The 25,444-nt window shown below is 56.2% G+C and overlaps 2 protein-coding genes and 1 long non-coding RNA gene across 21 annotated transcripts in view; 2 read left to right on the top strand and 1 right to left on the bottom strand.

Moving 5' to 3' along the window:
• The window catches only part of ECE1 (endothelin converting enzyme 1), a 33,425-nt gene extending 17,863 nt beyond the window's left edge, over positions 1-15,562 (top strand). For 4 of the 5 annotated variants that reach the window (XM_072977417.2, XM_072977414.2, XM_072977415.2 and 1 more), the window contains 17 exons: positions 800-883; positions 3,633-3,774; positions 4,293-4,496; positions 6,040-6,164; positions 6,708-6,854; positions 7,075-7,140; positions 7,765-7,956; positions 8,303-8,445; positions 8,648-8,762; positions 8,925-9,035; positions 9,776-9,952; positions 10,075-10,178; positions 11,004-11,114; positions 11,839-11,906; positions 12,716-12,906; positions 13,082-13,177; positions 14,715-15,562. In XM_072977417.2, coding sequence (XP_072833518.2) covers positions 800-883; positions 3,633-3,774; positions 4,293-4,496; positions 6,040-6,164; positions 6,708-6,854; positions 7,075-7,140; positions 7,765-7,956; positions 8,303-8,445; positions 8,648-8,762; positions 8,925-9,035; positions 9,776-9,952; positions 10,075-10,178; positions 11,004-11,114; positions 11,839-11,906; positions 12,716-12,906; positions 13,082-13,177; positions 14,715-14,891 — 2,253 coding nt within the window. In that variant the 3' untranslated portion in view covers positions 14,892-15,562. Of the gene's footprint in view, positions 1-742; positions 884-3,632; positions 3,775-4,292; positions 4,497-6,039; positions 6,165-6,707; positions 6,855-7,074; positions 7,141-7,764; positions 7,957-8,302; positions 8,446-8,647; positions 8,763-8,924; positions 9,036-9,775; positions 9,953-10,074; positions 10,179-11,003; positions 11,115-11,838; positions 11,907-12,715; positions 12,907-13,081; positions 13,178-14,714 lie in introns of those variants that run through there. The other variant, XM_020782086.3, reaches the window with a different exon arrangement.
• Positions 1,266-2,573, bottom strand: LOC144584095 (uncharacterized). Its single transcript, XR_013538141.1, has 2 exons — positions 2,015-2,573; positions 1,266-1,964 (listed from the first exon to the last, which is right to left on the bottom strand). It is a non-coding gene; the product is annotated as an uncharacterized LOC144584095 (long non-coding RNA).
• Positions 15,563-21,463: 5,901 nt separating the features above from the next.
• The window catches only part of EIF4G3 (eukaryotic translation initiation factor 4 gamma 3), a 58,932-nt gene continuing 54,951 nt past the window's right edge, over positions 21,464-25,444 (top strand). For all 15 annotated transcript variants that reach the window (XM_072977413.2, XM_072977412.2, XM_072977408.2 and 12 more), the window contains exon 1: positions 21,464-21,610. The gene's annotated coding sequence lies outside the window, so the exon portion shown is untranslated. The remainder of the gene's footprint in view (positions 21,611-25,444) is intronic.

Genomic DNA, 25,444 nt, shown 5'->3' with positions numbered 1-25,444 from the left:
GAGCTGGTGGATTGGGGTGACAACCCCCCACCCCCCAGTGGCTAGCTGCCCCCTGGCCTGCCCCATCTCCTTCCTCTCAGGAGCTCTCTGTGGGCAGCAACGGGGCCAAGGGGGTGGGGGTGGGGAGAGGCCAGCAAGGAGGGGGAGAGACCTCCTGAGGGAGGGAGGGAGGAAAAACCGGGGCCTCTGCCTGCCCAGTGCCCCCCCTCCCCACACCCCACTTTCTGTTTTGGGGCTCCTTGGCCAGTCCTTCCATTGGGGAGAGGGGCTCTCTGGAGAATTGCGGGGGGGGAGAGCGATGGGGAGGGGGCTCCAGGGGGTTGAAAAGAAGAGTTTCCTTCAGGCTGTGGAAGCTCCCCCCTCCTGCCCTGCTTGGCCCTGCCTGCCCAGTTCCTTTGAGGGGGGGGGGACAGACAGGCTGGCTGGCTTGCTCAGCTCCCGGGGCTGCTGGCTGAGCAGCTTCTGACAGCAGAAGAGCCGGGAGCGGAGGGACTGGCAGACGCCGGAGGACGTGGGGCTCGGTGGAACCAGATGCTCGGCCTGGCCTCGCTCAGCCCCCCCTTCCCGCCTCTGCCTTCCCTGTGGGGGCCGGGGAAGAGGACCCCGGCTGACCTGGCGTTGGCGGGACCCGAGGGGCCAGCCCCGGCATCCTCCCCCCCGTGGGTGGGACTGCGGTGCCCGGCGTAGACCAAGGAGGATGGGGCTCCGGCGGCTGGTGGTGGCCGAGCGGCCCGTGTGGGGCCAGGCCTGGGGCCCCATGGAGGTGCTGAGGGACGCTCTCCACCATTTGGCATTCCAGATGTCGACCTACAAGCGGGCCACGCTGGACGAGGAGGCGCTGGTGGACTCCATGGACGGTGACCTGGACTCCAACAGGATCCAGGTAAGATCCCAATCCCTTTGGGGGGGGGAGTGCCTTTTGCCCGTCTGCCCTAGGGGGGGTGGATGGGTGGGCTGGACAGGTTTCCCTTCTGCCCTGTCTGGCCCACGGGGAAGGCCTGGGCCCTGGCCACCCCCCGACGGGCAGTGGCCCTGCCACGGTCCCGGACCTGCTCTGGAAGGAGAGCGGTGCCTCCATTGGGTCTCCTCTGACCTGCCCCTGCCCTGTGGTGTGAGGGGCAGAGAGCCATCGGGTGGGGGGAGCGTCTGAGCCGTTCCTCTTCCCCTCTGTGGGAACGCTGCGCTCGTCTTGGTGCAGAACCTGGAAAAAATTATGTGCCGTCTCTTTGATAATGAGAGCGAGGGAGGAAGCGCAAGGACACCCCCCCCCACCCCATCCGTGTCCAATGACGTGAGTGAGTTGGGAAGGACCCGCTTGCCAGGCGGGGTCTGGAAGAGCTGTGATTTCCACCTCCCCACCCTGTATTTTCCTGTTCCAGTTGTGACTCTGCTTAGGGTTCAAAATCAGGTGGGACCAGGTGTGTCTTGGGGGCAAGGGTGGGATCGATCCAGTACCACCCACATATGACTGTTGGTGATGCCACGGCTGGTACAAGGAGGAGCCTTCATCCAGGCTGCCTCTTTTCCCAGCCGCTGGGGTCCTCCTTCTCTCCCTGTCACCTTAACCCATTTTTTGTTGTTTGTCTCCATGGCTTGTCTTGAAAAACTGGCTCTTCCCCACCAGCGGATTGTTTGTCTGCCAGCGCCCAACCCTCTAGCTGCAACCTAATCTTTATCCTTCCAGAAAAGAAAATGGAGGGGGGGGGAGAAAGGGGCTGTTTACGGAAGCCAGTTTGGCTTGTTCTCCTTCAAACCAGGTTACAAAAGGAGTGGAGCAGAATCTGCTTTGCAACTGGTGTCTTCACAACTTGAACTAAACTCTCCTGTGCTCTTTAGAGTTGTTGCTGTTCTTAGTAAAACTGACTTTCCTTCCTTCCTTCCCTTTCTCCTTTCCTGCTTTTCTTACTTCCACCTCTCTCTTTTCCTTCCTTCCCTTTCTCTTTTCCTGCTTTTCTTACTTCCACCTCTCTTTTCCTTCCTTCCCTTTCTCTTTTCCTGCTTTTCTTACTTCCACCTTTCTCTTTTCCCTTCTTTCCTTCCTTTTTTCTTTTCCTGCTGTTCTTACTTCCACCTTTCTCTTTTTCCTTCCTTCCCTTTCTCTTTTCCTGCTTTTCCTACTTCCACCTTTCTCTTTTCCCTTCCTTCCTTCCTTTTTTCTTTTCCTGCTGTTCTTACTTCCACCTTTCTCTTTTTCCTTCCTTCCCTTTCTCTTTTCCTGCTTTTCCTACTTCCAGCTCTCTCTTTTCCCTTCCTTCCTCCCTCAGTCCCGCCCTGCCATCTGTATCCAGGTTGCCCTACCCCAGAGGAGGGCCCTGGTGGCTTATTCCCATCCCCTGGCCCTATTGAGCGTCATCCTTTCCAGGCAGCAGGTGCCCCTAAAGCCCCTGATTTGCTGGCATGCTTCCTGTGGGGGGGGGTCTGGTTGGCAACGGTGGGAGGAATAAGGGGACTCGGGAGGCCTTCTGGTCCAGTGGGAGAGCACTTTCTCCTGGGGAGACCCGTCACACTCATGCCTCTTTCAGCCCTGGAGAAAACCCTTCTTCCAGCTGTGGGTTGGAGCAGGCTGGCTGTTTTCTCCCTCCCTTCCCCCCCCCAATCCCTTGAGACTCCAACATCGACTCCCACCCGCAGCCTGGCAGAGCGGGCTTCCTCTCATTGTGCCCTGGTTCCTGCCAGCCAGCCGGCCCATCTAAGGGAGGGCCTGCCTTCGAGCTAGGCAGGCGCCCCGTGGCGGCAGTGGGTCTCTGTTTTTCTCCTCCCGACCTCGGCAGGCACAGGAAGCCCCTGACCGGTGGCCCCTTCGTCCTTTCCGTTTTGGGTCTCCCTCCCTCTCCCCCCCCCCCCATGATCTCAAGTCTTGTGCTGGTCAGGCCTCTGCGGCTGCAGGGGGTGAGATTGGGGGCGGGGGGGAAAGAGGGAGAGGCCCTAAGAAAGGACAGGAAGCTCCTCGATGATGGACTTTGTGATATGTGTACACTCTCTCTCTCTCTCTCTTTGTGATGTACACACACACACACACACACACACACACACACACACACACTCTTCCTTGTGGCAAGAGCGTCGTCGGGAGCTGTCTTGCTTCCGGCAGCCGAGGGGCCCGGGACCACATGATCCTGCACGTGAACCAGGGGGCGTTTAGGTTCCTGCAAGTGGCCCCATTTCAAGGGGAGGAAGTCGGGTGGGGTGGGGGTGCTTTTGCCTGATCAGCGGGGGGGGGACAGGGAGCTTTTTCTGTGGCACCCTGAGCCGGGGGGGGGGGAAGGAGACGGGGAAGAGAAAGCTCCAGATGGAAGGAAAGAAATGTCATTTTATGATGATCTTAGAAGGGTGTTGCTGGAAGGGGCCCCCTCGAGACCATTGAGTCCACCCCCTGCCAGGGAGGCCCCGTGGGGGGAATCGAACTCCCAACCTCTGGCTCTGCAGCGCTCAGTGTCTCCGATGGAGGGGGGATTTGCGGGGCCTGCAGCTTGACATGAAACGGCCGAAGGTTGCCGGGGGGGGCTACGACTCATGGACTGGGGAGGCGGGGGGTCGGCTGTTCTCCCCCCCAGTGCTTCGCCCTCACATGGAGAGAGGCCGCTTTCAGCCCCTTCCTCCCACCTTCCTCTCTCCCCCCACCCACCCCGCAGGTCAATTTCCGCGGATCCAGAGGGAGCAAGAACTGCTGGGCGAAGCGGACGCCCGTCGAGAAACGCCTGGCGGGGCTGGCGGGGCTCCTGCTGGCCGGCCTCCTGGCCTGCATCGTGTTCCTGTTAGTCCAGTTCCAAAACAGTGAGTCTGGGGTCTCTGCGCGAAGCCCCTCGGTTCCTTCCCGGTGTCCCCCACCCCACCCCAGGGCCGTCTGCTCCCTGATGCCCTTGAACCCGAGCAGGCCTAGGAAAAGTCCCCCTGACCAGCCGCCCTTTGCTTTGCAGGTCAGGCCTTTGGTCTCTCTAGATCCGTGAAAAGTTTCTAGTCCTCATGGCTCTGGTTTGAACAGGGACATGCAAAGTCAAACTCCAGTTCCAGCATTTCAATGGAGGCTTTAAAAATTATTATTTTTTAATTCCTGGCCCTTCTGCCGGCCCTCCAGGAGCCCCAAGAGGGCTGTGCTGGATGGGATCAGGGGCTTTCGGTGTGCAGAGCAACCTTCCCTGTCCCGTCCTGTCTCCCCTCACCCCCTTCCCCACTGCTGGGTCTTTTTTGATGTGTGTGTGTGTGTGTGTGTGTGTGTGTGTGGGTGCCTGCCTTCTTGCAGCGCCTGCCGGCCCGCCCTGACGCACGCCCCCCCCTCACTGCTGCTGCTGCAGGGCCATGCTTGACCGAGTCCTGCATCTCGGTGACCAGCTCCATCCTGAGCTCGCTGAACCGGAACGTGGACCCCTGCGAGGACTTCTTCGCCTACGCCTGTGGAGGCTGGGTCCAGGCCAACCCCATCCCGGACGGCCACTCCCGCTGGGGCACCTTCAGCAAGCTGTGGGAGCACAACCAGGGCATCCTCAAGCACCTGCTGGGTAAGGCGGGGAGGGGGGGAGGAGGCAGGGTTAGGGTACGGGGGGGACCACCCCCACCCACCACCCCCAGTACCCTCTGGCTGCACCTCTCCCTCAGGGCTGCCGGAGGACCGGCAGGAGGCTCGCCCGGTGGGTGTTCTCCCCCAGGGGTGGCCTTCTCCTTTCCCCGTTGGCATCACGTCCAATAAACCACCCTCGTCCTCAAATCCCGCACCCGGCTGCCGGTGAGATGGCCCGGCTGCCTTGCGAACGCTGGCTTTCCCTTCTGGGTCTGCAGACAAAGGGACCTGCCCAGGGAACCCCGGATTGCTCTTCGTCCACCCTCTCCCACCGCCTTTACTCTTCTCAGCCTTGCGCCCGGTGCCGCTTTCTGTGGGCACTGCTCCTGCCCCATCCCCTGCCTGCAACAGGTTGGGTACTGGTTTGCTCTCCCGTTGGCCTTCCTCCCTGCCAGCCGAGGGGGAGCAGGCGGGGTCTCCATGGCTACGGGGAGGGGGGCCCTTTTGTTTGCCTTATCTGGCTTTTCCAAGCGATGTTTGGTCTTCCTGTATGTCTGCACAAGTCTCTCTCTCTGTTTCCTTTTCTTTCTCTCTTTTGTCTCAGTTTGGGACCCTTCCCCAAAGGACAGTCCAGTAGCTGCCTGGCAGAAAGCCTGAACGAGCCTCCGGTTCTGCCTCCCGGGCAGGAAGGCGCACAAAAGCCAGAGGCCCTCCCCCCCTTTGCCCCCCCCCCCCAAATTCAGAAGCTGAGTGTTTGGAAATGAGTGTTTCTGATGGAGCTTGGCCAGTGTTCTTGGGAGGAGGGGAAACCCCTTCCCCCCCTCCCCGCCCCCCCTTCCCGCCAACCCACGTGGCAAGCAGGAATGTGGGCAGCAGAGGCTGGACCTTTGTAGCCCTCCCCCCCCCAAAAAAAGACCTTCAATTCTCTCTCTCTCTCTCTCTCTCTCTCTCTCTCTCTGTCTCTGTCTTTCTGTCTGTCTTTCTGTCTGTCTGTATCTCTGTGCTTGTCTGATTCAGGCCAAGGGGTTCTGCTCCAGGGTGACCAGCTGGGCTTTTATCCAGGGTGTCTGTGAATTTCGTTGTATGTGCATATACTTACAATGACAATAAATTATTATTATTATTATCCACTGTGGCTGAACTGCAAGGGTGCTTGTCCTCTTTGTAGGTCATATTTTGTTTATATTTCAGCGTTGTCATTCTGAGCTGCCCAAAGCACCCTTTGCAGAGGGAACGTGGGATTTACGCCTGGGAAGACCATACGCGGGAGAGGCAGTGTGGTGGAGTGGTTGTAGAGGGTCAGGGCGGGTTCAGATTCACGTCTCCACTGAGCCACGAAACCTCCTCTGTGACTTTGTTTTGCTCTTGTTTTATGTGAATGACGGCAGTGGCTCACTTCACATTAAAAATCATTCAATCCAGTCCGTGGTGGCTGAGGGGCCCGGTTGCTTTTTTAAAAGGGACCTCCCGGAGAGACCGGGAACAGGCAGATGGTTTCTGGCTAGAGAAGCCGTGGCAGAGTCTTCCCAACCCTTTCCTTGCAGAGAACACCACGGCCGTCATGTCGAGCGAGGCAGAGCGGAAAGCGCAGCACTACTACCAGTCCTGCATGAACGAGACCAAGATTGAGGAGCTGAAGGCCAAGCCCCTGACGGACCGGATCCAGAAGGTATGAGGCCTCCGCTGCTCGGAGCCGAGCCCTGTTGCTCTTGGCGCCACGGAGAGTGGGCAAAACGGGTTTTTTCTTCTTCTTCTTGAAAGGCTAAGAGGAAGCCGGTGTTTGGACTTGTGTGAATTTCCAAGCACTCTTGCTAGGAATGTCAAGAGTGCTTGCTAAGTTCTTCGTTCATGGCCTGAAAAATGAGAGCTGGAGAAGCAGCCCCCCCCCGGTCCTTTCTCCTGGCCCCTCTCCAAACACCCCCCCCAAGAGTCTCTGTAATTCGTGCAAAATGCAGCTGTGCAGTAACTCGCCTTTTGAGAACCAAGAGCCCTGAAAGGAGAGAAGGTGGTTTCTTGCAAAAGAGGACTCTGTTCTCCTGGGGAAAAAAAGCCCATGGATTCAGGGGGGGTTCTGCTGTCGTTTGCCCCCCCCCTTGGACACGGTCTGCTTGTCTCCTGAGGTGACCAGTGGAGGGGTGTGTTTGTGTGGACTGGACTGATTGCTTTGTGCATGCGCCCGCTGATTTGTGTGGCTTTCCCCTCCTTCCTCTAGCTGGGTGGCTGGAACATCAGCGGCTCTTGGACCGAGAGGGACTTCAATGAGACACTGCTGGAGGTCCACGCCCATCATCACATCGCCCCGTTCTTCTCCATCTATGTGGGCGCCAACTCCAAGAATTCCAGCAGCAACATCATCCAGGTGGGTGGAGGAGGCCCTCGCAGGCGCAGGCCTGTGGGGAGAGGGCGCGAGGGGGAGAGAAGCCGCAGGTCGGTGTTCACCTGACAGGAAATTGGAGGGATGGATTTATGACCAGGGAGACTCATGGATTGCCTTTTGAAGGCCCAACGATTCTCCCCTCCCTTCCTCAGCCTGAGTGCTGTGGCTTCTTCCCTTTCTGTTCCCATTTCTCTTTCCCCAGGTGGATCAGTCAGGATTGGGCCTCCCTTCCAGAGACTATTATCTCAACAAGACGCAGAACGAGAAGGTAAAATGCTCAGCTCCTGCTTGGAGCCTCGTTTCATGTACAGATCATGTAGCTCTGGAAAGGAAAGGAAAGGAAAGGAAAGGAAAGGAAAAAGGAAAGGAAAGGGGGGGTCGGGGTCTCGGGCCCCTTCCTCATGGCAGCAGGCCGGAGAGCTTGGCCAGGTCTCCTGGCATCGGCTCCAGCCGCAAACGCCGGCTCAGGACCCTGGACCTGCCGGGATTTTCTTGAACCGAATCCGGGGCCAGGGGTGGTGGCGGTTCTTGGACACGAATCTCTCCGCCCGCAGGCCTCCTGAGGGGACCCCAAAGGCTTCCCCTGCTGGAAAGGGAACCCCGGGGAGCCTTGGAACCGGGGGGGGAGGCGGGATGTGGGGGGAGGGAAATTAAAGGTAGAAGCCTGTGGCTGAGGCCGTGGAGCGGGGCCAACAGGATGCCCGTCAGCGAAAACCGGGGGAGGGTTTCTGTCCAGAGCCTCGGCTCTCCTGAAGACCTCTTCTGTCCCTCCCGGCCGTGGTGTGGGCGGACGGCCCCCCTCCCTGCCCGTCGGCTGCATCCCTTGCCCGCGTCTGAAACGAGGCTGCTAACCCGAGTCTTCGTCCTCTTCTTCCCGTGGGGGGCGACGCAGGTGCTTGCCGGTTACCTGGACTACATGGTCCAGCTGGGGATGCTGGTGGGCGGGCGGGACGAGGCCTCCACGCGGCAGCAGATGCAAGAGATCCTGGACTTTGAGACCTCCCTGGCCAACCTCACCATCCCGCAGGAGAAGCGGAGGGACGAGGAGTCCATCTACCACAAGACCACGGCCGGGGAGCTCAAGGTGAGCAAGGGAAAGAGGGCCGGACCCGTGCGCGTACACACTTTTGTGACGGGACATGTGGGGGGGGCGTGCAGAGAGGGAATCACCAGGCTGTCTTCGGTTTTATGCGGAGAGGGGTGTGGGCATCACTGAAAGGGTCCGGGTGGACTCTCTGTGCAGACTCTTGGGGAGGGGGAGCTTCGGAGATATCCAGAGAACTCCCGCTCACTCTCTGTTTGCATTTACCTTGATCCCCACCCCTGCTGCCCCCTTGGGCTGGGGTAGAGAGGAGATGACTTGGTGTGGTTTCTGTTCCTTTCCGGCCTTCCTCCTCCTCCTCCTCCTCCTCCTCCTCCTCCTCCAAAAGAGCCTGGCCCCTGCAGTGGACTGGATGCCCCTCCTCGAGGCCTTCTTCTCCCCCACGGAGATCAACGAGTCGGAGCCCGTGGTGGTCTATGCCAGAGAGTATCTGGAGCAGGTCTCCTCCCTCATCCTCCAGACAGACAAGCGGTGAGCGGCGGCAGTGGCAGCGGGAAGGTTGGGGCCCACCTTGAACCAAGGGCCCAGCAGTGGCAGGATGGCCTGCCTGCCTCTTGGTCATTTCTGTCTCTCTCCGCACCCCCCCCGTACTCCCCCACGCCCCCAAGTGATCTGGCTCAGAGCAGAGGAGGAGAGAGGGGCTGAGGGTTCCCCGTTCTCTTCGCCCCTCCAGGATCTTGCACAACTACATGATCTGGCACCTGGTGCGGAAAGGAGCCACCCTTCTGGACCAGCGCTTCCAAGATGCAGAGGAGAAGTTCATGGAGATCATGTACGGCTCAAAGAAGGTGAGGAGAGAAGACGCGCGGAGGCCTCGCTGCCTGGGACGGCCGGATGGGGAGGTCGGAAGAGGACGGCGAAGCAACCTGCCGCAGGGGTGGGGGCTGCGCGCCTCCCGCCAGAGCCATGCAGGTCAAAACGTTCCAAACACCCGTCCTGTTCTTCCGCAGACCTGCTTGCCGCGCTGGAAATACTGCATCACCGACACGGACATTAACCTGGGTTTTGCTCTGGGCGCGATGTTTGTGAAGGCCACGTTTGCCGAAGATAGCAAGGCGGTCGTAAGTGCCGACTCTCGGCCCTTTTCCCTGCACGGCGTGTGTGTCCCCCCCGCTCCCCCGAGGGGCCTGAGGGCGAGATTCTTTCCTCCCGGCCAGGGGTGTGTGGATCCTCCAAACCATGCTTTCGGTCTGGCTTCTTGTGCTCAGCAAAGCCCCACCCCACCCCAAATCAACCATGATGGGATGAGTCTGCTTTGTGTCTCTCCCTCCGGCCTCCCCTTCGCTCCGGGGAGCTCCTCACTGGGTCAAGATGGGCCCGAATCACTCCCGGCCCCTCCATGCAAAGTAGCTCAGGAGGCACCATTCTCCCAAACCCTCCCCCCCCCATCCCTGGGCTGGCCATGCCACTTCTCTTTTGTCCTTCACCTCTGGGGGCGCTCCGGTCGGGGCAGGAGCCTGGGCTGCTGGTGGGTCCCCTGCCTCCTCAGGCAGCTGACCGCTCGGAGGCAGAGGCAGGACGGGGACTTGAGCCCATCTTGATGGGTTCATCTCCTCACCACCACCACAACCCTGTGAGGTAGGCCGGCCAGGGGTAGGATAAAGAGACCGCCCCATGGTTGCTGAACGGGTTTTCGGGGCTCCCTGGAGGGCAGGGGCTTGGGAATCTCCAGGTGCCACACTGCCCCTCTTTCTGGGGTGTCCTGCTCTTCCCCACCCTAGTGGCTTTGCCAGGCACGCCCGCCCTCCCTGACCTCCCCTCTCCTGGGGGGTGGCTTCCTTCACGAGGCTTTTCTTGCCAGGCCGAGGAGATGATTTGGGAGATCAAGAAGGCTTTTGAGGAGAGCTTGGACCAGCAGGAGTGGATGGACGAGGAGACCCGGCATTCCGCCAGAGAGAAAGCCAACGCCATCTACGACTTGATTGGGTACCCCAAGTTCATCATGGACCCCAAAGAGCTGGACAAAGTGTTTAACGATGTGAGTTGAAGCAGGAGGGGCTTCGGGAGGGGCTGCCCCACCTCGGCCGAGACGTCCCCCCCTTCCCCACAACCCCGATTCTGACCGTTTTGCTTTTCCTTTCCTTTTTTTTTTTTTGGCAGTACGAGGCCACGCCCGACCTCTACTACGAGAACGTCATGCAGTTCATCAACTTCTCCTCCCGCGTGGCTGCGGATCAGCTCCGGAAACCCCCGAACCGGGACCAGTAAGTTGTAAAGTACCAAAGGGGTGGCCTTCGGGGGTGGATCAGGCCCAAGGGTTCTTCCTGCCTTCCTTCGAGGCCGGTGGGATGGCATGAATCGGGTGAAAACTGGGAGCCCACTTTTCAAAAGCTTTTATAAGTAACAGGAACCAACTGCTTTTTAAAAAGTAACTTCCCAAGTTAGGAGGCAGCGAGAGAGATCCGGGGGAACGGCTGAGACGGAGGTCTCTGCTTTCCTTGTGACCTGCTGCCCCCTGCAGGACAGAGGGCGCACTGCAAGGAGGCAGGTCCCAGTGGAGTTTTTAACATCATCAAAAGGGTCTGGGTATGACCATCGTGCAAATAAAATGGAGGGCAGCAGCCGGCCCTCCTTCCCCCTCCTCCCAATGACATTTTGGAAAGCAGAGGAGGGGCCTCCTCTACAGCAGGAGGTCTAAGCATCACATAGATCCACCCTGGCCTGATCCAGAGCGAGGAGAAGTGGTTTTCCGCTCCAAAACGTCCCGCCTGTTTCTGACCGGAAAGGCCCGTTCCGTGCTGTAGAACAGGGCTGGCGCAAATGGTGGTTTGGTATGGGCTGTTTTGGATGTTTAAGGATCCAGGCTGGAGAATGAGGTGGCCGTTGAAGGCTGTGGGAGAGCATGGGGCGCGATCACAACCCTTTCGTGAAAGATCAAAACTCATCCTAAGCCGAGCAAGAGAGACAGAGAGGCAAAGGGGAAGGCTTGGGCCTTCCTTGGTCGGGTATATGTGTGTGCTTAATCTCCACGTCACAGCCTCTCTCTCTCTCTCTCTCTCTCTCTCTCTCTGGGGCTCACTTTCCTGCAGGTGGAGCATGACTCCTCCGACGGTGAATGCTTATTACTCTCCGACCAAAAACGTGATCGTTTTCCCGGCTGGGATTCTGCAGTCTCCCTTCTATACCCGGAACTACCCCAGGTACAAAAAGTGCTTCTTCTTTTTTTCTTTTTCTTTTTCTTTCCTGTCTTCAGATATTCATGCTCCGGGAAGGGAAGGGCGATAGCACAGCTTACTCCTTTTCCTCACCCCTCCAACATAGCCCCGGCTGCTGCTCCGGAGGCAAGGGAAAGCTTCGCTAAGATGAAGGGAAGTCACGTCGAGGACGTTTCTCACAAGGGCGTTGTCTGCTCTGAAACGCTGGTAGTCCCAAGAAGTTGGAAATGGGACCGTAAGACGGGCCAAACCATCTGCTCGGATCTGGATCCAACTAGTCCCAGTTAGGTTTCTTCCTGTCCTCCATGGGCCTCCAGGTCTCTCACTGCAGCTGTTCTGGCACCCAAAATCCACCGCTGGGTTTTTTCCTCTTGGGAGGTGAATGTTGATGAACATTCTGCGGCTTCCCAGGAACTCAACACATGGCCAGAGCAGCTCAAGGAACGGACTGCCAAAAGCCAGGCTGTTAGTGCGCCTTGGGAAGGAGGTGCATGTGGAGGAAAAGCAATCCCATGCTTTTCTGGAGAGGATGACGAGCGTGTCATGGAAACGAGCAGGGTTGGTTCTTATTTGCCTCTAGTACGTAGACCTTTATGGCCTGTGGCGAGGACGGTTATCTTTAGGGTTTGTCTTACTGGATGGTCGATTCGAAAAACTGGCAGGGGTTTGGTTAACTATTCTCTTTTTAAATTCCCTTCTTCTGAAATAGAGCACTTAACTTTGGTGGGATTGGCGTTGTGGTCGGCCACGAACTGACTCATGCATTTGACGATCAAGGTGAGGAACGATCCCCTCTTCTCTCCTCCAGCTTCAAGGCTTTGCTTTTCTCCGTAACATTTTCCAGCTCTCTGAACTGGATCAACGAGTCTTGCCTCTTCTTCAAAACTTCCCGTTCGGGGTTCTCTTGATGGCGAAGGGCCCAGACTGACACTCTTAAGCCAGAGATGGGCAAACCATGGCCTTCCAGAGGCGGTTGGACTACAGTGGCTAGTAGATCTCTCTGCCGTAGTCAGTGGTGGAGGATGATGGGAGCTGGAGTCCATCTGCTAGAGGCTCATGGGTGCCCATCCGTCCTCTGGGTGTGATTTCTCCCTCTGTTTCTCTCTTGGGTCCTTTTAAGGAGAAAGGTGGGGCAAAAATATTTTAAATAAATAAATAAAATCCCCCCTGCTCTCAGTAGAGAACAGTGCTTGGTGTGGCCCTTGGGCTAAAGCTCTCTTTGATTTCATTTGTTTTTTTTGGGGGGGTTCCAACCATTTGCGTATGTGTGTCTGTCCGTCTCTAACTCTCACTCACTGCTGTTGGTGTGGCTATTCTGGATTCCTATTTTTTTCTCTCTGCTGGTGTTATTTTTTTGGGGGGGTATATGTTTCCTCCTCGTTGCTGTCGGCTGCCACCGGCTATTTCCTAAGGAAGGCATGGGATGATTTCAGAAGCAAATCCCCTCTTCTGTCTCCTGGCCCCCTGGTGCTCCCCTCGCAGGTGGGGGGCCCTTATGGGATGTGGAGAAGCGCTTCTCTTCCTGACAGCTTCCTCTCTCGGTCGTCCCCCCCTGCCCCCCCCGACCTCCTTGGTCCTTTGCTCAGGTCGAGAGTATGACAAGGACGGCAACCTCCGGCCGTGGTGGAAGAACTCCTCGGTGGAGGCCTTCAAGCAGCGGGCCGAGTGCATGATCGAGCAGTACAGCAACTACAGCATCCACGGGGAGGCCATCAACGGCAGGCACACCTTGGGGGAGAACATCGCCGACAACGGAGGGCTCAAGGCGGCCTATCGGGTGAGATCTCGGGGGACACGGTTTGAGCTGCGGAGCGTCCGTGTGGATCCCCTCAAGGCTGTGTTCTGGAAGGCCACGCTGGTGCTTGGGGGCATGGAGGTGGGGGCTGGGAAGGCTGCCCCCCCGCCTGCTCCCCCCCACTCAAGACCCCTTCTCTGACGCCTTCCCCTCGCAGGCCTACCAGAACTGGGTGAGGAAGAACGGAGCCGAGAGGACCCTGCCGGCGCTCGGCCTCACCAACGACCAGCTCTTCTTCATCGGCTTCGCCCAGGTACGTTTTGAGGGCGGAGGGAACCTCCCGCTGGCTGCTACCTGGGAGCGGACATGGTTGACGAGCAGAGTTTTGGCTCCAGTGCTGCAGTTTGGCCCCTGCGCCAGGGGGCTCTCTCTCTCTCTCTCTCTCTCTCTCTCTCTTTATTTATTATTATTTAACAAGGAGTGACAAAAAGGAAAAGGGGAATTGAGGTTAAATGGGAAGAGGAGAAACAATAAGATACTAACGTCCATTCTATACATATTGCCATATCAGAATTCCAAATTACCCTTTTTACTATTTTGTGCCTTCCAGATTTAAGTTCTCATTTCAATATATGCTCTTCATACGCTGCCTGTTGACTCAGTCCATTTGTAGAATAAGTCCCATCTTTCTGTTGCCTTTTGTAAAGGACAGCCCTTCATCACTTCTGATAAAATGTCCATTTCTGCTGTTTCCCGTATCTTCTCTATAAGATCTTCTTGTTTCGGTACCGTCGGACTTTTCCAATTTTTGGCATAGAGAATTCTGGCTGCAGTAACTATGTATATAACTATATATTCCTTTGTCTTATCTATGTTATCAGGTATCATACTCAGTAAAAACAGTTCTGGGGTTAATGACACCTTACAAAGCAATATTTGTTGCAACACAGCATGTACTCTTTTCCAAGACTGTTTCGCTACTCTACATGACCACCACATATGATAATAGCTTCCCACTTGTGCTTCACATTTCCAACACACATTTGTTACATCTGTTTACATCTTTGACAGTTTTTCTGGAGTCATATGCCACCTATAAAACATCTTGTATATATTCTCCTTAAAATTAGCCGATCTTGTAAGCTTTATATTATTTTGCCATATCTTCGACCATTGATCGATATCAATATTATGCCCTATGTTTTGTGCCCACTTAATCATACATTCTTTAAGCATTTCATCTTGCATTTTAATTTCCCAGGAGGCTCTCTTTAAAGCGTGCTCTGGAGGTCTCATGCCATCAAGAACAGGCTTGAGCGCTCCCTGCCCGAAGGGGCTTCCACTCTCGGGACGTTTCCCTGAGGGAAACTTACCTGAGACAAGAGTAAAGAGACAGGAAGCGTGAGGATTGCAGAGGCTTCCCGGGGACCCTGCAGAGTTCACTGGAGAGGACGTTCGCCTGGCGGAAGGCCAGAAGAGACGCCCCTTAAAAAATTAAGGCTGGAGTAAATGCTTGAGTTGCATCATTTAGTAACTCCCTCACGCTGTTCCTAAATGGATGGTTGCCCTCCTCGGCTGAGAGGATGACGCAAAAGTGTACGCAGAGCTGGAGTGAGGGACGTCCCAGCGATTGATTATAAGTGGGTTGCTTTCTCTTTCTCTGGGTGGGTCTCTCTCTCTCTCTCTCTCTCTCTCTCTCTCTCTCTCTCTCTTTTAGTCCTGCCAAACTAAGTTTTCTTTTCTCCGTCCAGAGACTGAAGAAGAAGCTTCTGAGTTTGTCTCCTCCCCCCCTTTTCCCCCCACCCCCTCTCTCTCACACAAACACGCCTCTTTTATTTGTCCCCTCCCAGGTGTGGTGCTCCGTCCGGACCCCCGAGAGCTCCCACGAGGGACTGGTCACCGATTCCCACAGCCCGTCTCGCTTCCGAGTCATCGGGACTGTCTCCAATTCCAGGGAGTTTTCCGAACACTTTCAGTGCCCGCCGGGCTCCCCGATGAATCCGCTGCAGAAGTGTGAAGTCTGGTGATAAACGTTTTCTTTTATCCTGACCCCCAAAGGATTCAAAAAGGGAGCAAGAACACGGGAAGGGGAAACCCGAGCCTGGGAGAGGCACATTTTAGCCTTCCTCCTTCCAAGAAGCAAACGGTAACTCGGGGGCCTCGTTTCGGGAAGCGTTCTGCTTACGGAGCGGCCCCGCCGTTGTTCAGCAGAGAGCCGTCTCCGTGGCTCCAAAGCGCCTGATTTTTCATCCACTGTGAAAAAGCCCTCTCAATTCCCTCGTGAACTGCCTGGGTAGGTTTCCTTCATTTTCTCCTGCATATTTTTTTCCCCCTCACCTGGACACAGAATTCCTTTTGCACAGGCAAGTCAGGGTCCGTTTTAAGCTGTGCTGACTGATCTTCACGCGGTGGTGCAGGGCCAGGGGACTCGTGTCTGGCCCAGCCTTAAGCAGCTCTCCTCTCCATGTTGTTTTCCTCGCTCAAAGGGAGAACCACCCAGAAAACCGACTCTGCGCCAACTGTACCCACGCCACCCCTCTCTGTAGACACAGAACGCCCGCCTTTGGCTGGTGTCACACAAACATCAATGCACCAAAACTTGTTTTGTTTTGTTTGTTTTTAAATCTTGCAGAACACTGGAGATTTCAGGGAAAATGTATTGAGGTTTTTATATCTAGAATTATATCTATAAACCGAACAGATTGTTATATTTATTACTTTTTTTCTTCGAGTAACTATGTGGGTCAAGAGGCTTGGCCTTACATCCAAAGGGTGGGACTCAAGGGGGGGGGGTCCGTCTTCTTCTCTCCGACCAGCAGCAGCACCGCCCAAACGTTAGAAAGCACACTCCTTTTGGTATCCCTTCAGTGGGAAGACGGACTGACAAGAGTCCCTGAAACTTGCTTGGCTTTTTAACTGCCATCTGGCACGATTACTTAGACTTAAGTTTTCCACAGTTCATCTGGGGGATTATGGGACTTTTTGTGCGAAGAATCAGTGTTCCTGAGCTCTGTTCCTCAGGCGAGGATGATGAGGACAACTCCTCCAGCCCACATCGGTTGGTAGCATCCTAGAGCAAGGCTTGGAAACAGGGGGGGTGGGGTGGGGTGTCTCCCTCGAAAAGACCTGACTTGGCTTGGGAGGCTCACCCGTATCACCAGGGCCTCCCCTGGTGGCCCTCAACCGCCGGCCTGTCCTCGGTGCCCTTCCCCCGGGTGGTGATGCCTCTCCTGCTGCCTCTCCTGCCCGGAAGACGACCCACCTGGTGGGATACTGCATCCATCCCAAGAGGGGACGTTGTTGTTGCTGCTGCATGACGGGTGTCCCACCAGCCAGCTTCACCTTCGCGGCGTATGCTCTTCCATGGGGCGGCAGAGGGGGTCAGGGACGTCCGACGTCTGCGGCCTCTGCTTCTTCTGCAGGGGGAGGCTGTTCTGGGTCAAGGGCACGACGCCCACGTCTTCGGCTCCAGGATCACTGAAGAGAGAGGGCCGCCTCCTGGCGACGTCCCGGCGAGTGTTCGCGATGCTCTTTCTGGGTGGCGTAAGGCCAGGCCCTCCTCGTTCCACCAGCAGCCCCTCTGTCCCCAAGTGCGGTGTCTGATCCACCCCAGTCCCTGATGAAGTTTCACCTTGTGGCCTTAATTGGGTGGATTTCGAAAGGGGAGAAGAAATTGCCTGTGGAATCTTTAAGAGCTTCATTCCCACCCCTGGCAAGTCTTTTAGCCATGGAGTCTGTCGCTGTCGTCAGGCATGTTTCGGAGGCGAGACGACCCCCCGAAGCTGTGCGGATGACCCTGAAATGCTGGCTTCCATGGTGGGGCTCCGTGGAGTGGGAAGAACCACGGCCGGCCGGCGGCTCTTTTTCCTCTTTCGCCCCTCGCACTCTCCACGAGAGGGAGCTGGAGCTGAGCGGAGACCAAGAGCCCCTGGAGTCCATGACGACGACGACGATGATGATGATGATGATGCCAGCTGTTCTGGAGGAGCAGAAACCTATCAGTCCTCTTCCTCTACACTGGGCCTCCCGGTCTCGCGAGTGCCTCAAGGACTGGAGGAGTGTGTGCGCATGCACACCGGCTTTTGAAGCAATGCAGTTAGACCACAGAGTTGAGGGGGGCCCCGAGGCAGAGCTGCGATTCCTGGAGGCCGGGGACCCAATGCCACCCTCACACGCCTGCTTTCCCTCTGGATGGAACCCCCACTTCATAACACGAGCCATGGATGAACCCTCCCGAGGGGGTTGGCTCTCCGGCTGTCATCTGTTCCAGCTGGCGTTGCTGGGAAGTTGGGGATGATGGGAGTTGGAATCTGTCAAAAGGAGGTGGGCTAGACCTTTCCTTCCCCAGAAGGAACAGAAAGCATGAACTGAGTGGATAATGGATCATGTTGGGGCAGCTGAAATGGCTCCCTCGTGGGCTCAGGACCCCTACGGCCTGAACCTGGTTGTGGTTCCCAACCAGAGTAGACCCGTGGAGTCGCTGCGAACTGAAGGGAGTCAACATTTATCTTGGTTCTGTTGAATCTATGGGTCTGCTCTGGTTGGGGATTAACAGTTGGATTTAGACTTCGGTCTTACTTCCCTCCAGCTTCTTTCCTCCTGGAGGTCTTTGAAGGCTGCCTTCCCTCTATTGTGTGGGTTCAAGCCCTGAGCGCCAGCTGTGGTTCGGTTCCATTCTCTCCGTTATCCTGGACCGTGCCCTGTCCTGTAGAGGTGCCTGCCTATGGGAAGGGAGCCTGGGGAGGTGCCCCAAAGGCCAGAGGCCCCCCCTTCCCACCAGCGCCATGTGTGATGCTTAGGGTTCCTTCCCCTCCCTCATCTCCCCCTTTTGGGTTCCTCCCTGCACGGAGACAGATTTTTTCCAGCTGTGCAGCCTGCGCTTGGTCCTTGGAGCCAACAGGAACAGGGGCTGATCGCTTCAAGATGTGCTGCTGTGTTTCTGATTGTGGGGGGGGGAACACCCTGTAGAACATGGCTCCCCCCTCCAAAGCCCCAAAGGAGAGAAATGGAGCTGCATGCCCTCCACCCCGGAGGGGGCTTTGTAATCCTCCCGAGGTGTGTGTTAAGCCCAGCGTTTGACCGGCGCCACTGAACGGGGAAGGGCTTGGAACCTCTTGCTGCAAAGGAAGATCTCAGAGGAAGAATCTTGTCATCATCCTTACGGGTGGGGTTGAGGGAAGTGGGGGGGAGGAGCGTGGGCTCTTTAGCATCGCCTCCCCGTGTTCTGGGACAATCGCAATGTTTAAATTAAAAGTTTGTATTGGCTTTCCTACAACGGGGTTTCTGCCAGATTTTTGGTGTGTTCTGCGTCTGCTTCCTCCCAGGCCTGGTTGGCCTCCTTTCCAGGGAGGTGGTGGTGGTGGTGGTGGTGGGGAAAGCTGTCTTTTGCCAAGCCCTTGGACACCGCGCTTCAGGACTCACGTCCCGGGATTCACCATTTAACCAGTTCTGGGCTTCAAAGGGAGTGAGGATGGTTCAGGACTTCTTTCCGGTTTTTCCAGCAACCTTCCAGGTGGGCCAAGCAGAGGCGGCTGCGCTTGGTGGCTCGGCAGCGGCTTTTGAACCGGAGCCTGTTTATCGAAAGGAACCGAACCGCCTTCCTGCAGCCATCGGCATCAATCTGTCCCTGTGGACGCCGCTTGGCCGGCCCTCTTGAAGTGGCCTCCTCGCAGACCGCAGACCAGAGCAGGGGTTTTATGGATCGCTCGCTCGCTCGCTCGCTCGGCCTTTCTGCGCTGCTTTCCCTCGTTTGTTGTCCCTCAGGTGACAGCTGGAACCTGCCTCGTTTCTCATGATGTGACCTGAGAGTTCTAGCTTCCAGCATTTTTATATCTGTTTTATGATTTTGCCATTCATTTGCTTAAGATCTCTGTGCCGCTCACCTGCATCAGAGAAACTCCAAATGATTCTACATTCCAAAAGCTTCATTTAAAAAAAGAAAGGCACCTAGGCTGATTGATGTCTGTGATTGGGTACCATACAATAGAACGGAGGATACGTAACCGTGCGCTGTAGTCGTTCTCAAAGCCAGCTTGAACTTTTTTTTTTGTTCGCCCTAAGGAAGCTGGAGCTGCCTTATGCTCCTTGACAGTTATTTCGTGGATTTTGTGAGTGCAATAAATAAAAGACCCACGAACATGAGAATTTTTGTTTGGATTTTTGGGGTGGGGCGAAAGAGAATGGTGGATGCTGGCTTCCCTCCCTTTTCTGTGGGCCGTGTGTGCTTTCTACTAAGCAGGCGTGTAAAATGTGTGTAGCATGTTTTGAGGAAAGCATGAGTGCCTCTGAGGGCGTCCAGAGGGTGCCCTGTTTTGGTATCCCCTCATCCTTGCCTGCTTCAAATTTAGGGGATAAAGGATGGAGGCCTCTGGGGCAGAAGATTTCCTTCCCAGATGGCTGGCAGCCTCTGTGGCATTAAAAAGGTAAATAAATACTGTCCAGTAAATAAATACAGTAAAAGATAAAGGATGTGACAGCCAGGTGGCAGCACATCCCTGCACAAAGTCCACTGCCTTTCCCCCTTCTCCCTTATTAGATCAGCGGCCCCAGGGAGAGGGCCCGGCCAGCCAAGGGCCATCCCTCCAAAGGCTTATTTCTTTCCGACGGCCTCCCGGCCCTTTCCCTCTTTGGCCAAACAGTGCGTGAACCCACGGGGGGGGGGGAACCCATTCTGTACCCCAAGGGCGTTCCCACGGCCTCGGATGGAGGTGGCACCCTCTGGGTGGCTCTGTCCCCATCGCCCTGGACACGCTCGCTACTGGAAGGGTGCAGAGATCTCTTGCCTTTTGACTACAAATCCCAGAAGCCCTGACACATAGCATAGCTTTTGCGGGGAAGAGGATGTCAGCCCCCTGACCAGTTTTCCTTTGCAAAAAAAAAAAAAGAAAGAAAAAAGGACATTGAAATGATCAGGAAAATGGCCTTCTCTGCCTGTGTGTGTAGGGTGTGTGTCAGTGTGTTGTTTTCCATGCCTGTGGGTCTGCGCCGTGACTAACTGGCCCCAAAGGGTGTGAGGGCGTTGGCCCGAAGGGGGAATTGGGAGCCCCTTTGACCTCCGTGGGCTTTTGGCAGGCCACGAGAGAGGCTTCACCGCGGGCCACGTGGGTGGCGGGCTCAGCGCCTCCAGCAAAGCCAAAGGTCACCCGCCGGCACTTTTTGGGCGAGAAAGAAAACGGCACAATCTGTACACCCCCGCCCAGCTCCGGTGAGCTTCCTGGGCTTGACCAGTCACCCCAGTTGTGCATTCCACTCACACACTGATGCCAAATGCAATCTGCTCCATGTCAGGGATCAATAGGGACGCTCTCGGGATACTTATCAGCTGATCATAAACTTTTTTTAAAAAAAGAGGAGGCACATCATCCTTGCACCCCCATATTATGCAGACTCCCTCAGAAGCCAGCTTCCTTGGCTTTAGCGGGAATAAAAGTAATGACAATAAACACTTAAGTTTAAAAAAAGGTTTGTTATCATTAATTATTGTTGCTAGTAATTTATGCTAACAATAACAGTAACGATAAGGCACGCTTCTTAGGGCCATGGGCTTTCCTCTCCTTGGTCGGCTCTGGGCGGAGTTTCCGAGCTCTTCTGAAGAGCCGAAGCCTCTCGGAACGAGGAGGCGGAGCCAAGGAAGAAACCGAGGGAGCGGGCGCTCCGGGCAGGCGAGGACGAACGGCAGCCGCTCGTTCGCCTCCGACGGAAATCCCCGAGCTCGCCCGAAAGCGAGAGGCAAGGCGCAGGAGGGCGGGCGGCGCGTGCGCCTTGGCCGTGGCGCGAGCAGGTTCCTCCCCCCCCCCACAACCTTCTCCGGCTTCCTGGAGTCCGGCTGGTGGCGAGCGCTTCCGGAGGTTGCCGAAGAGCCGAACGCCCGAAACTGTCGTCGTTCGTTCGTCCGTCGTCGTCCTGCCGGACTGCTGGAGGCGGCCGCCAGCGCCATGTTGGATGCTCCGCTCCGTCCGTGAGGAGAATCCGCCGGCATCGCCCGCCCGAGAGACGCCTGACTCTGAGGAGCCGCTTCACGGGGTCCGGAGGTGCCGAGACCCGCCGGCGGAGGCGGCCCTCATGAGCGGCAGCGCGGCTTGACGGGCCCCGGGCTCGCTCGGCCTGAGGAGGCGGCGGCGGCGGCGGCGGAGGCCGGGCCGGGAGGAGGAGGAGGGAGGAGGGAGGAGGAGGCGGGGGGGGAGCCGGGGGGGGAGGAGCAGGCCGGCCGCGTTGTCACGGAGACCGGCCGGGGGTGCTGGCCCGCCGGGCTGCCCCCGCCGCCGCCGCCGCCGCCCCGCCGCTCCCCGCCGCCCCTCGCGGCCGCCCCGCCGGCCTGGTGGTGGCTCCGCTTGGCCATGAGCTTCCCGCAGAAGGCGGCCCTCAAGCCCGGCGCGGCGGCAGCGGTGGCGGCGGCGGCGGCGGCCGGGGCCGGAGGAGCCGCGGCGGGGACGGCGGGGACCGGGGCAGCAGCAGCAGCGGCGGCGGGGGCAACGGCGGCAGCAGCAGCAGCAGCCACCCCTTCCGGGGCCGGCGGGCCCCACCAGCCGCCGCCGCCGCCGCCGCAGCAGCCGCCTCTCCCTCCCCCTCCTGCGGCGCCCCCGGGTCCTTCCCCGGGCCCCGCGGCCGGGGCGCCTCCAGCACCGGCGCCTCCGACTGCCGCACCGGCAACGGCTTCAGGGACGGTCCCTCCGCCGGGCCCTCCTCCTCCTCCGCCGCCGCCTCCGCCTCCTCACCCTGCCGGGATCCGGGCTCTCCAGCCCCAGCAGTATCCTTTCACACGAGTGGGGCTGGACCCGTGTACCCCCGGGGGGAGGGAGGGGGAGAGAAACGTGTGGACTCGGGAGAGACAAAAAGCGGAGCCGGCCTTGGCATGTTCAAGCATCACACGGGAGCACGGAGGCGTCATCCCTCGCCTTGGGGGCGGAGAAAGGTGCCCGCTGGACCCACCGGAATGGGGGCTGTGGGGGGGGGGCAGGGGGGCATCCCCTTATGTTGTAAGTTGGGGTACTCCCCGGGGTTTCTGGGAGTTGTAGTCCAAAAAGATGGAGGGTGCTTTGGGCAGGAAAGGGGGGGCTGCAGCAAGAGAGGCCAAGCTTTTTCTCTTTGGGATGGATGTCCAAGTGAGTAGCCACCAGGCACCTCCCAGGTGCATCGAACTACAACTCCCATAATCCCTTTACCGGGGGTGGGGGATGCTGATGGAGGCAGATGGAAGTTATAGTGCCTGGCGGCACATCCGTGTAGGAATGAGAAGAGAGATGACTGTGCGAAGGGGGGAGTCGATGCTTCTGCACCCTCCAGACTTTTGTCTGAAACGTCTAGAGTATTGCATAGTACAGTATAGTCCTTTTAAAAGAAAGGTTCAGGAAGGAGCCCCCTGCCCCCATGCGCACCTGTGTGAATAGATGTGCCATTCCCGGAAGAGCATTTTGTGTGTTCCTGTGTGTCCAGTGCCTCAGTTTCATTCTCTTTTTGGTTTGTAAGGAACGGAAGTTTCCCCTAACTCTATTGGTTTTTGGGGTGAGTGGGGTGAACCTTGTTGTATCCACTGGCATTCAGGCTTGGCACAAGAATGTTGTTTTCTCTGTGTAGGGAGCAGGGGCAGAGCGAGTGTCTGTCAAGGGGATTGTCCCCTTTTGATTTCACATGAATCAGAATTTTATTTCACATATAAGGGAGCGGCGGAGGGCTGAGATAAGGAAGAGCACCCCCAGGCAGAGAGGGTGGGGTGGGGTCGAGGGGCACGCGTGTCTCTGGTGTTGTTCTTGTGTTCTGTCTCTAAAGATGGCACAGGGCGGTTCGGGTGGCCAGACCCTGGTTATTGGCAAGCTGGGTGTTGTCACTGGCCAAAAGGGCCAGCCACTGCAGGGGTTGGCTTCTGTCACAACGATTGTGATTCCTTGTGTCCCCAAGAGTAAAGCCATCATCCCACTTAGGTTTGCTGTCTGAATAGGATTGATGTGTATGCCAGTGGACCGTTTTGAGTTATGTCGAAGCAAGCGTTGGGTCGCTTGTGGCTTCCCAGTTGTTGGGATGGAGCTCCTGCCAACGTGGTGATGGAAGTTGTCAAGCAAATTCTGGGGAGGGGGGAGGAGGGGGGGGAAAGGCCTGCTCGGAGTGAAAGCAAAAGGTTAGGTGGAAATGTCACACTTGCCAGGATGCACTTTCTTGGGAAACTGGAAGTGTGTGTGTGTGTGTGTGTGTGTGTGTGTGTGTGTGTGTGTGTGTGTGTGTGTGTGTGTGTGTGTGTGTGTGTGTGTGTGAGAGAGAGAGAGAGAGAGAGAGAGAGAGAGAGAGAGAGAGAGAGAGAGAGAGAGAGAGAGAGAGAGAGAAAAAGCATGATACCCAAAAGAAAGTAAGAGGGGAAACAGTATGTCTTAACTTTCCCATCTAGTCCTGCATCCTCAACTGGGCAAAAAGAAGGTGCATGGGAGAGGTTTCCATTGAAAACCGGTGAAGACGTCACTGACTGTAACTTGGAGCAGCCAGATATGCTATGAAGTGGAGAAAAATCTCAGCCTCTGGACGGGTGCCTGAGGGTGTGGATGGTGGCCAGGAGGCCTGGTTTCCCTTTGTCAGCAAGGTTGACTTCATGTTCTCAAATGGAAGGTGTGCCTCCCGTGGTCTTAAGGACAGATGGGAGCAGCTGTGAGATATTTACAGGGGAACCTGGTGGTGGTGTTTTTTAGAGTTCTCTTGTTTTCTTGCTGTCAGTTTTGGGAGGCGCTGGAAAGCCCCTCAAAATCTGTCATGTCTTTTTGGTTGCTTGGCTGAACTTCAGCTGAGGATACAGGCGGTCACCCTCCTAAGTAGTTAATATCAGGGAACTCCACAGCTTCTTCCGTGGTTCAGGGCTGACTCCCACAGTCCTCTGGTATTCCTGGATAAATTCTACTAGATGGAGACTTTTAAACTATAATAGGACCATGTAAACTGGCACTTCCCGTGTGTCTGCCAGCATGAGGTTTTCTCAGTTCAGAGTGGTTTGCCTAAGTAGCTAGACCAGTGGTTCTAAATCTTGGGTCCCCCAGATGTTTGTGGACTTAAAACTACCAGATGCCTTCTCCACTACCTGTGCTAGCCAGGGTGTCTGGGAGTTGTAGTTCAAGAACATCTGGGGATCCCAAGGTGGGGAACCTCTGAGCTAGATGGACCTGCGTCACATATTTTCTGCTCTTGTTCTGGTTGCTTCTCTGAAATTCCTTTTCTAGATTTTCTGACACCACTTTGAACTCTATCTCTGGAATGAAACCCTTCCGTGTCTGTCTCACCTTGAAGGGTGGCATGCACTTGAAGAGGCGGAGTTCCCCAAATCGTATGTTTTTCCTGTGAATACTGAAAGCATATTTTAATTTTTCAGCATCAGTGAAAACTAGCTTAGTTTGGTTTGGAAAGCTGGCAAGTATTCCCTTTGGGAATGTCTTTGAAAGCAGTAAGTCTGTTTCCCCTGCTGTCCTCCCTGAGTGGGCTGTAGGAAGGAAAGCAGTCTGGGCCCCTTTGTGGTGACTTACAGAAATGGTAGGTGGTTGTCAGGGGACACCCCCATCCCCACCACCCCCGGCAGATCTGCAGAGGTGTTTCCCACGACTGAACCTGCTTAGATTTTTAACAGCAATGACTTGATAAGGAAGGGGAGAGTGAGCAAGTCAGCGCTCCTGAGGTATTAAAGGAATATAGGCTATGATGACATCAGAGAGATGATTTACCTTGGAGTATTTTGATTTTAGTTGATGATGTGTCTCCATTCTGAATATCACTTTTAGTGCATAAGGAACCTGTATCCCTATCACATGGTTTGGGTTCTTCAAAATCCTGCGCTCTCTCTCTTTGGGAGGAACAAGTCGTATGAACTTTACAGCCATCCAAAAGGCAGCTGCCTGGTTTTTGTTTGTTTGTTTGTTTTGGCTTCTGCCCGAGGGAGCACCATGCCTTCCAGGAGGAAACTCTGGCCCTCTCACTCCAGGATGAGCAATGGCGGACCTTTCCTCCCCACTCTAAGTTCCAGCTCTGAAGCGTTTGCAGCCTAGAATCTTTATTCCTGTGCCTTTATTTATGTTGAAGCAGGCAGAATGGATTTGAGTTATGAATGAACCTGCCAGCAGCAGAGTCTGCAGGGGGTGGGAATGGAAAGTCCCTGTGTGAAAATGAGGAAGGAAGCTGGAAGGAGAGAGAAGCGTAAAAATAATGGCCCTGGCACTAATGAATGCTTTCACACAGGCTGGCTTTCATGAGGGTGTTGTGGAAACAAGCATGCTGTCAGACAGGTGAGCAGGGAAAGCTTGTAGAAATGTAGTTCTTGAGAGATGGGTAATTTTTTTCTCACAGTCCTAGTGACTGTTGTTGCCTTCAATGGCAGTGGCTCTTTCTTTTTTTTTTAAATGGAATACAGGTGAGAGAAGTCTGGATGCCAACTTCAGGAGCTGTTGATCTCAGTGATATGGTGTGAATCAGCAGGACGTTGCACGCAGAATCCTGAAGGATGTGGGTCAGTGTCTTGATAGTTAAGGAAATGGCCCTATGGAATCCCTTACAGCAGTGCTCATTATGTGTTATGTGTTGCGGTCTTATAAGCAAAGGGTAGGGGCATATTTTAAAAGTA

This window comes from Pogona vitticeps, chromosome 7, assembly GCF_051106095.1.
Source record: "Pogona vitticeps strain Pit_001003342236 chromosome 7, PviZW2.1, whole genome shotgun sequence".
NCBI classification, from domain to species: Eukaryota; Metazoa; Chordata; class Lepidosauria; order Squamata; family Agamidae; genus Pogona; species Pogona vitticeps.
This window is presented reverse-complemented; position numbering and strand designations above follow the sequence as displayed.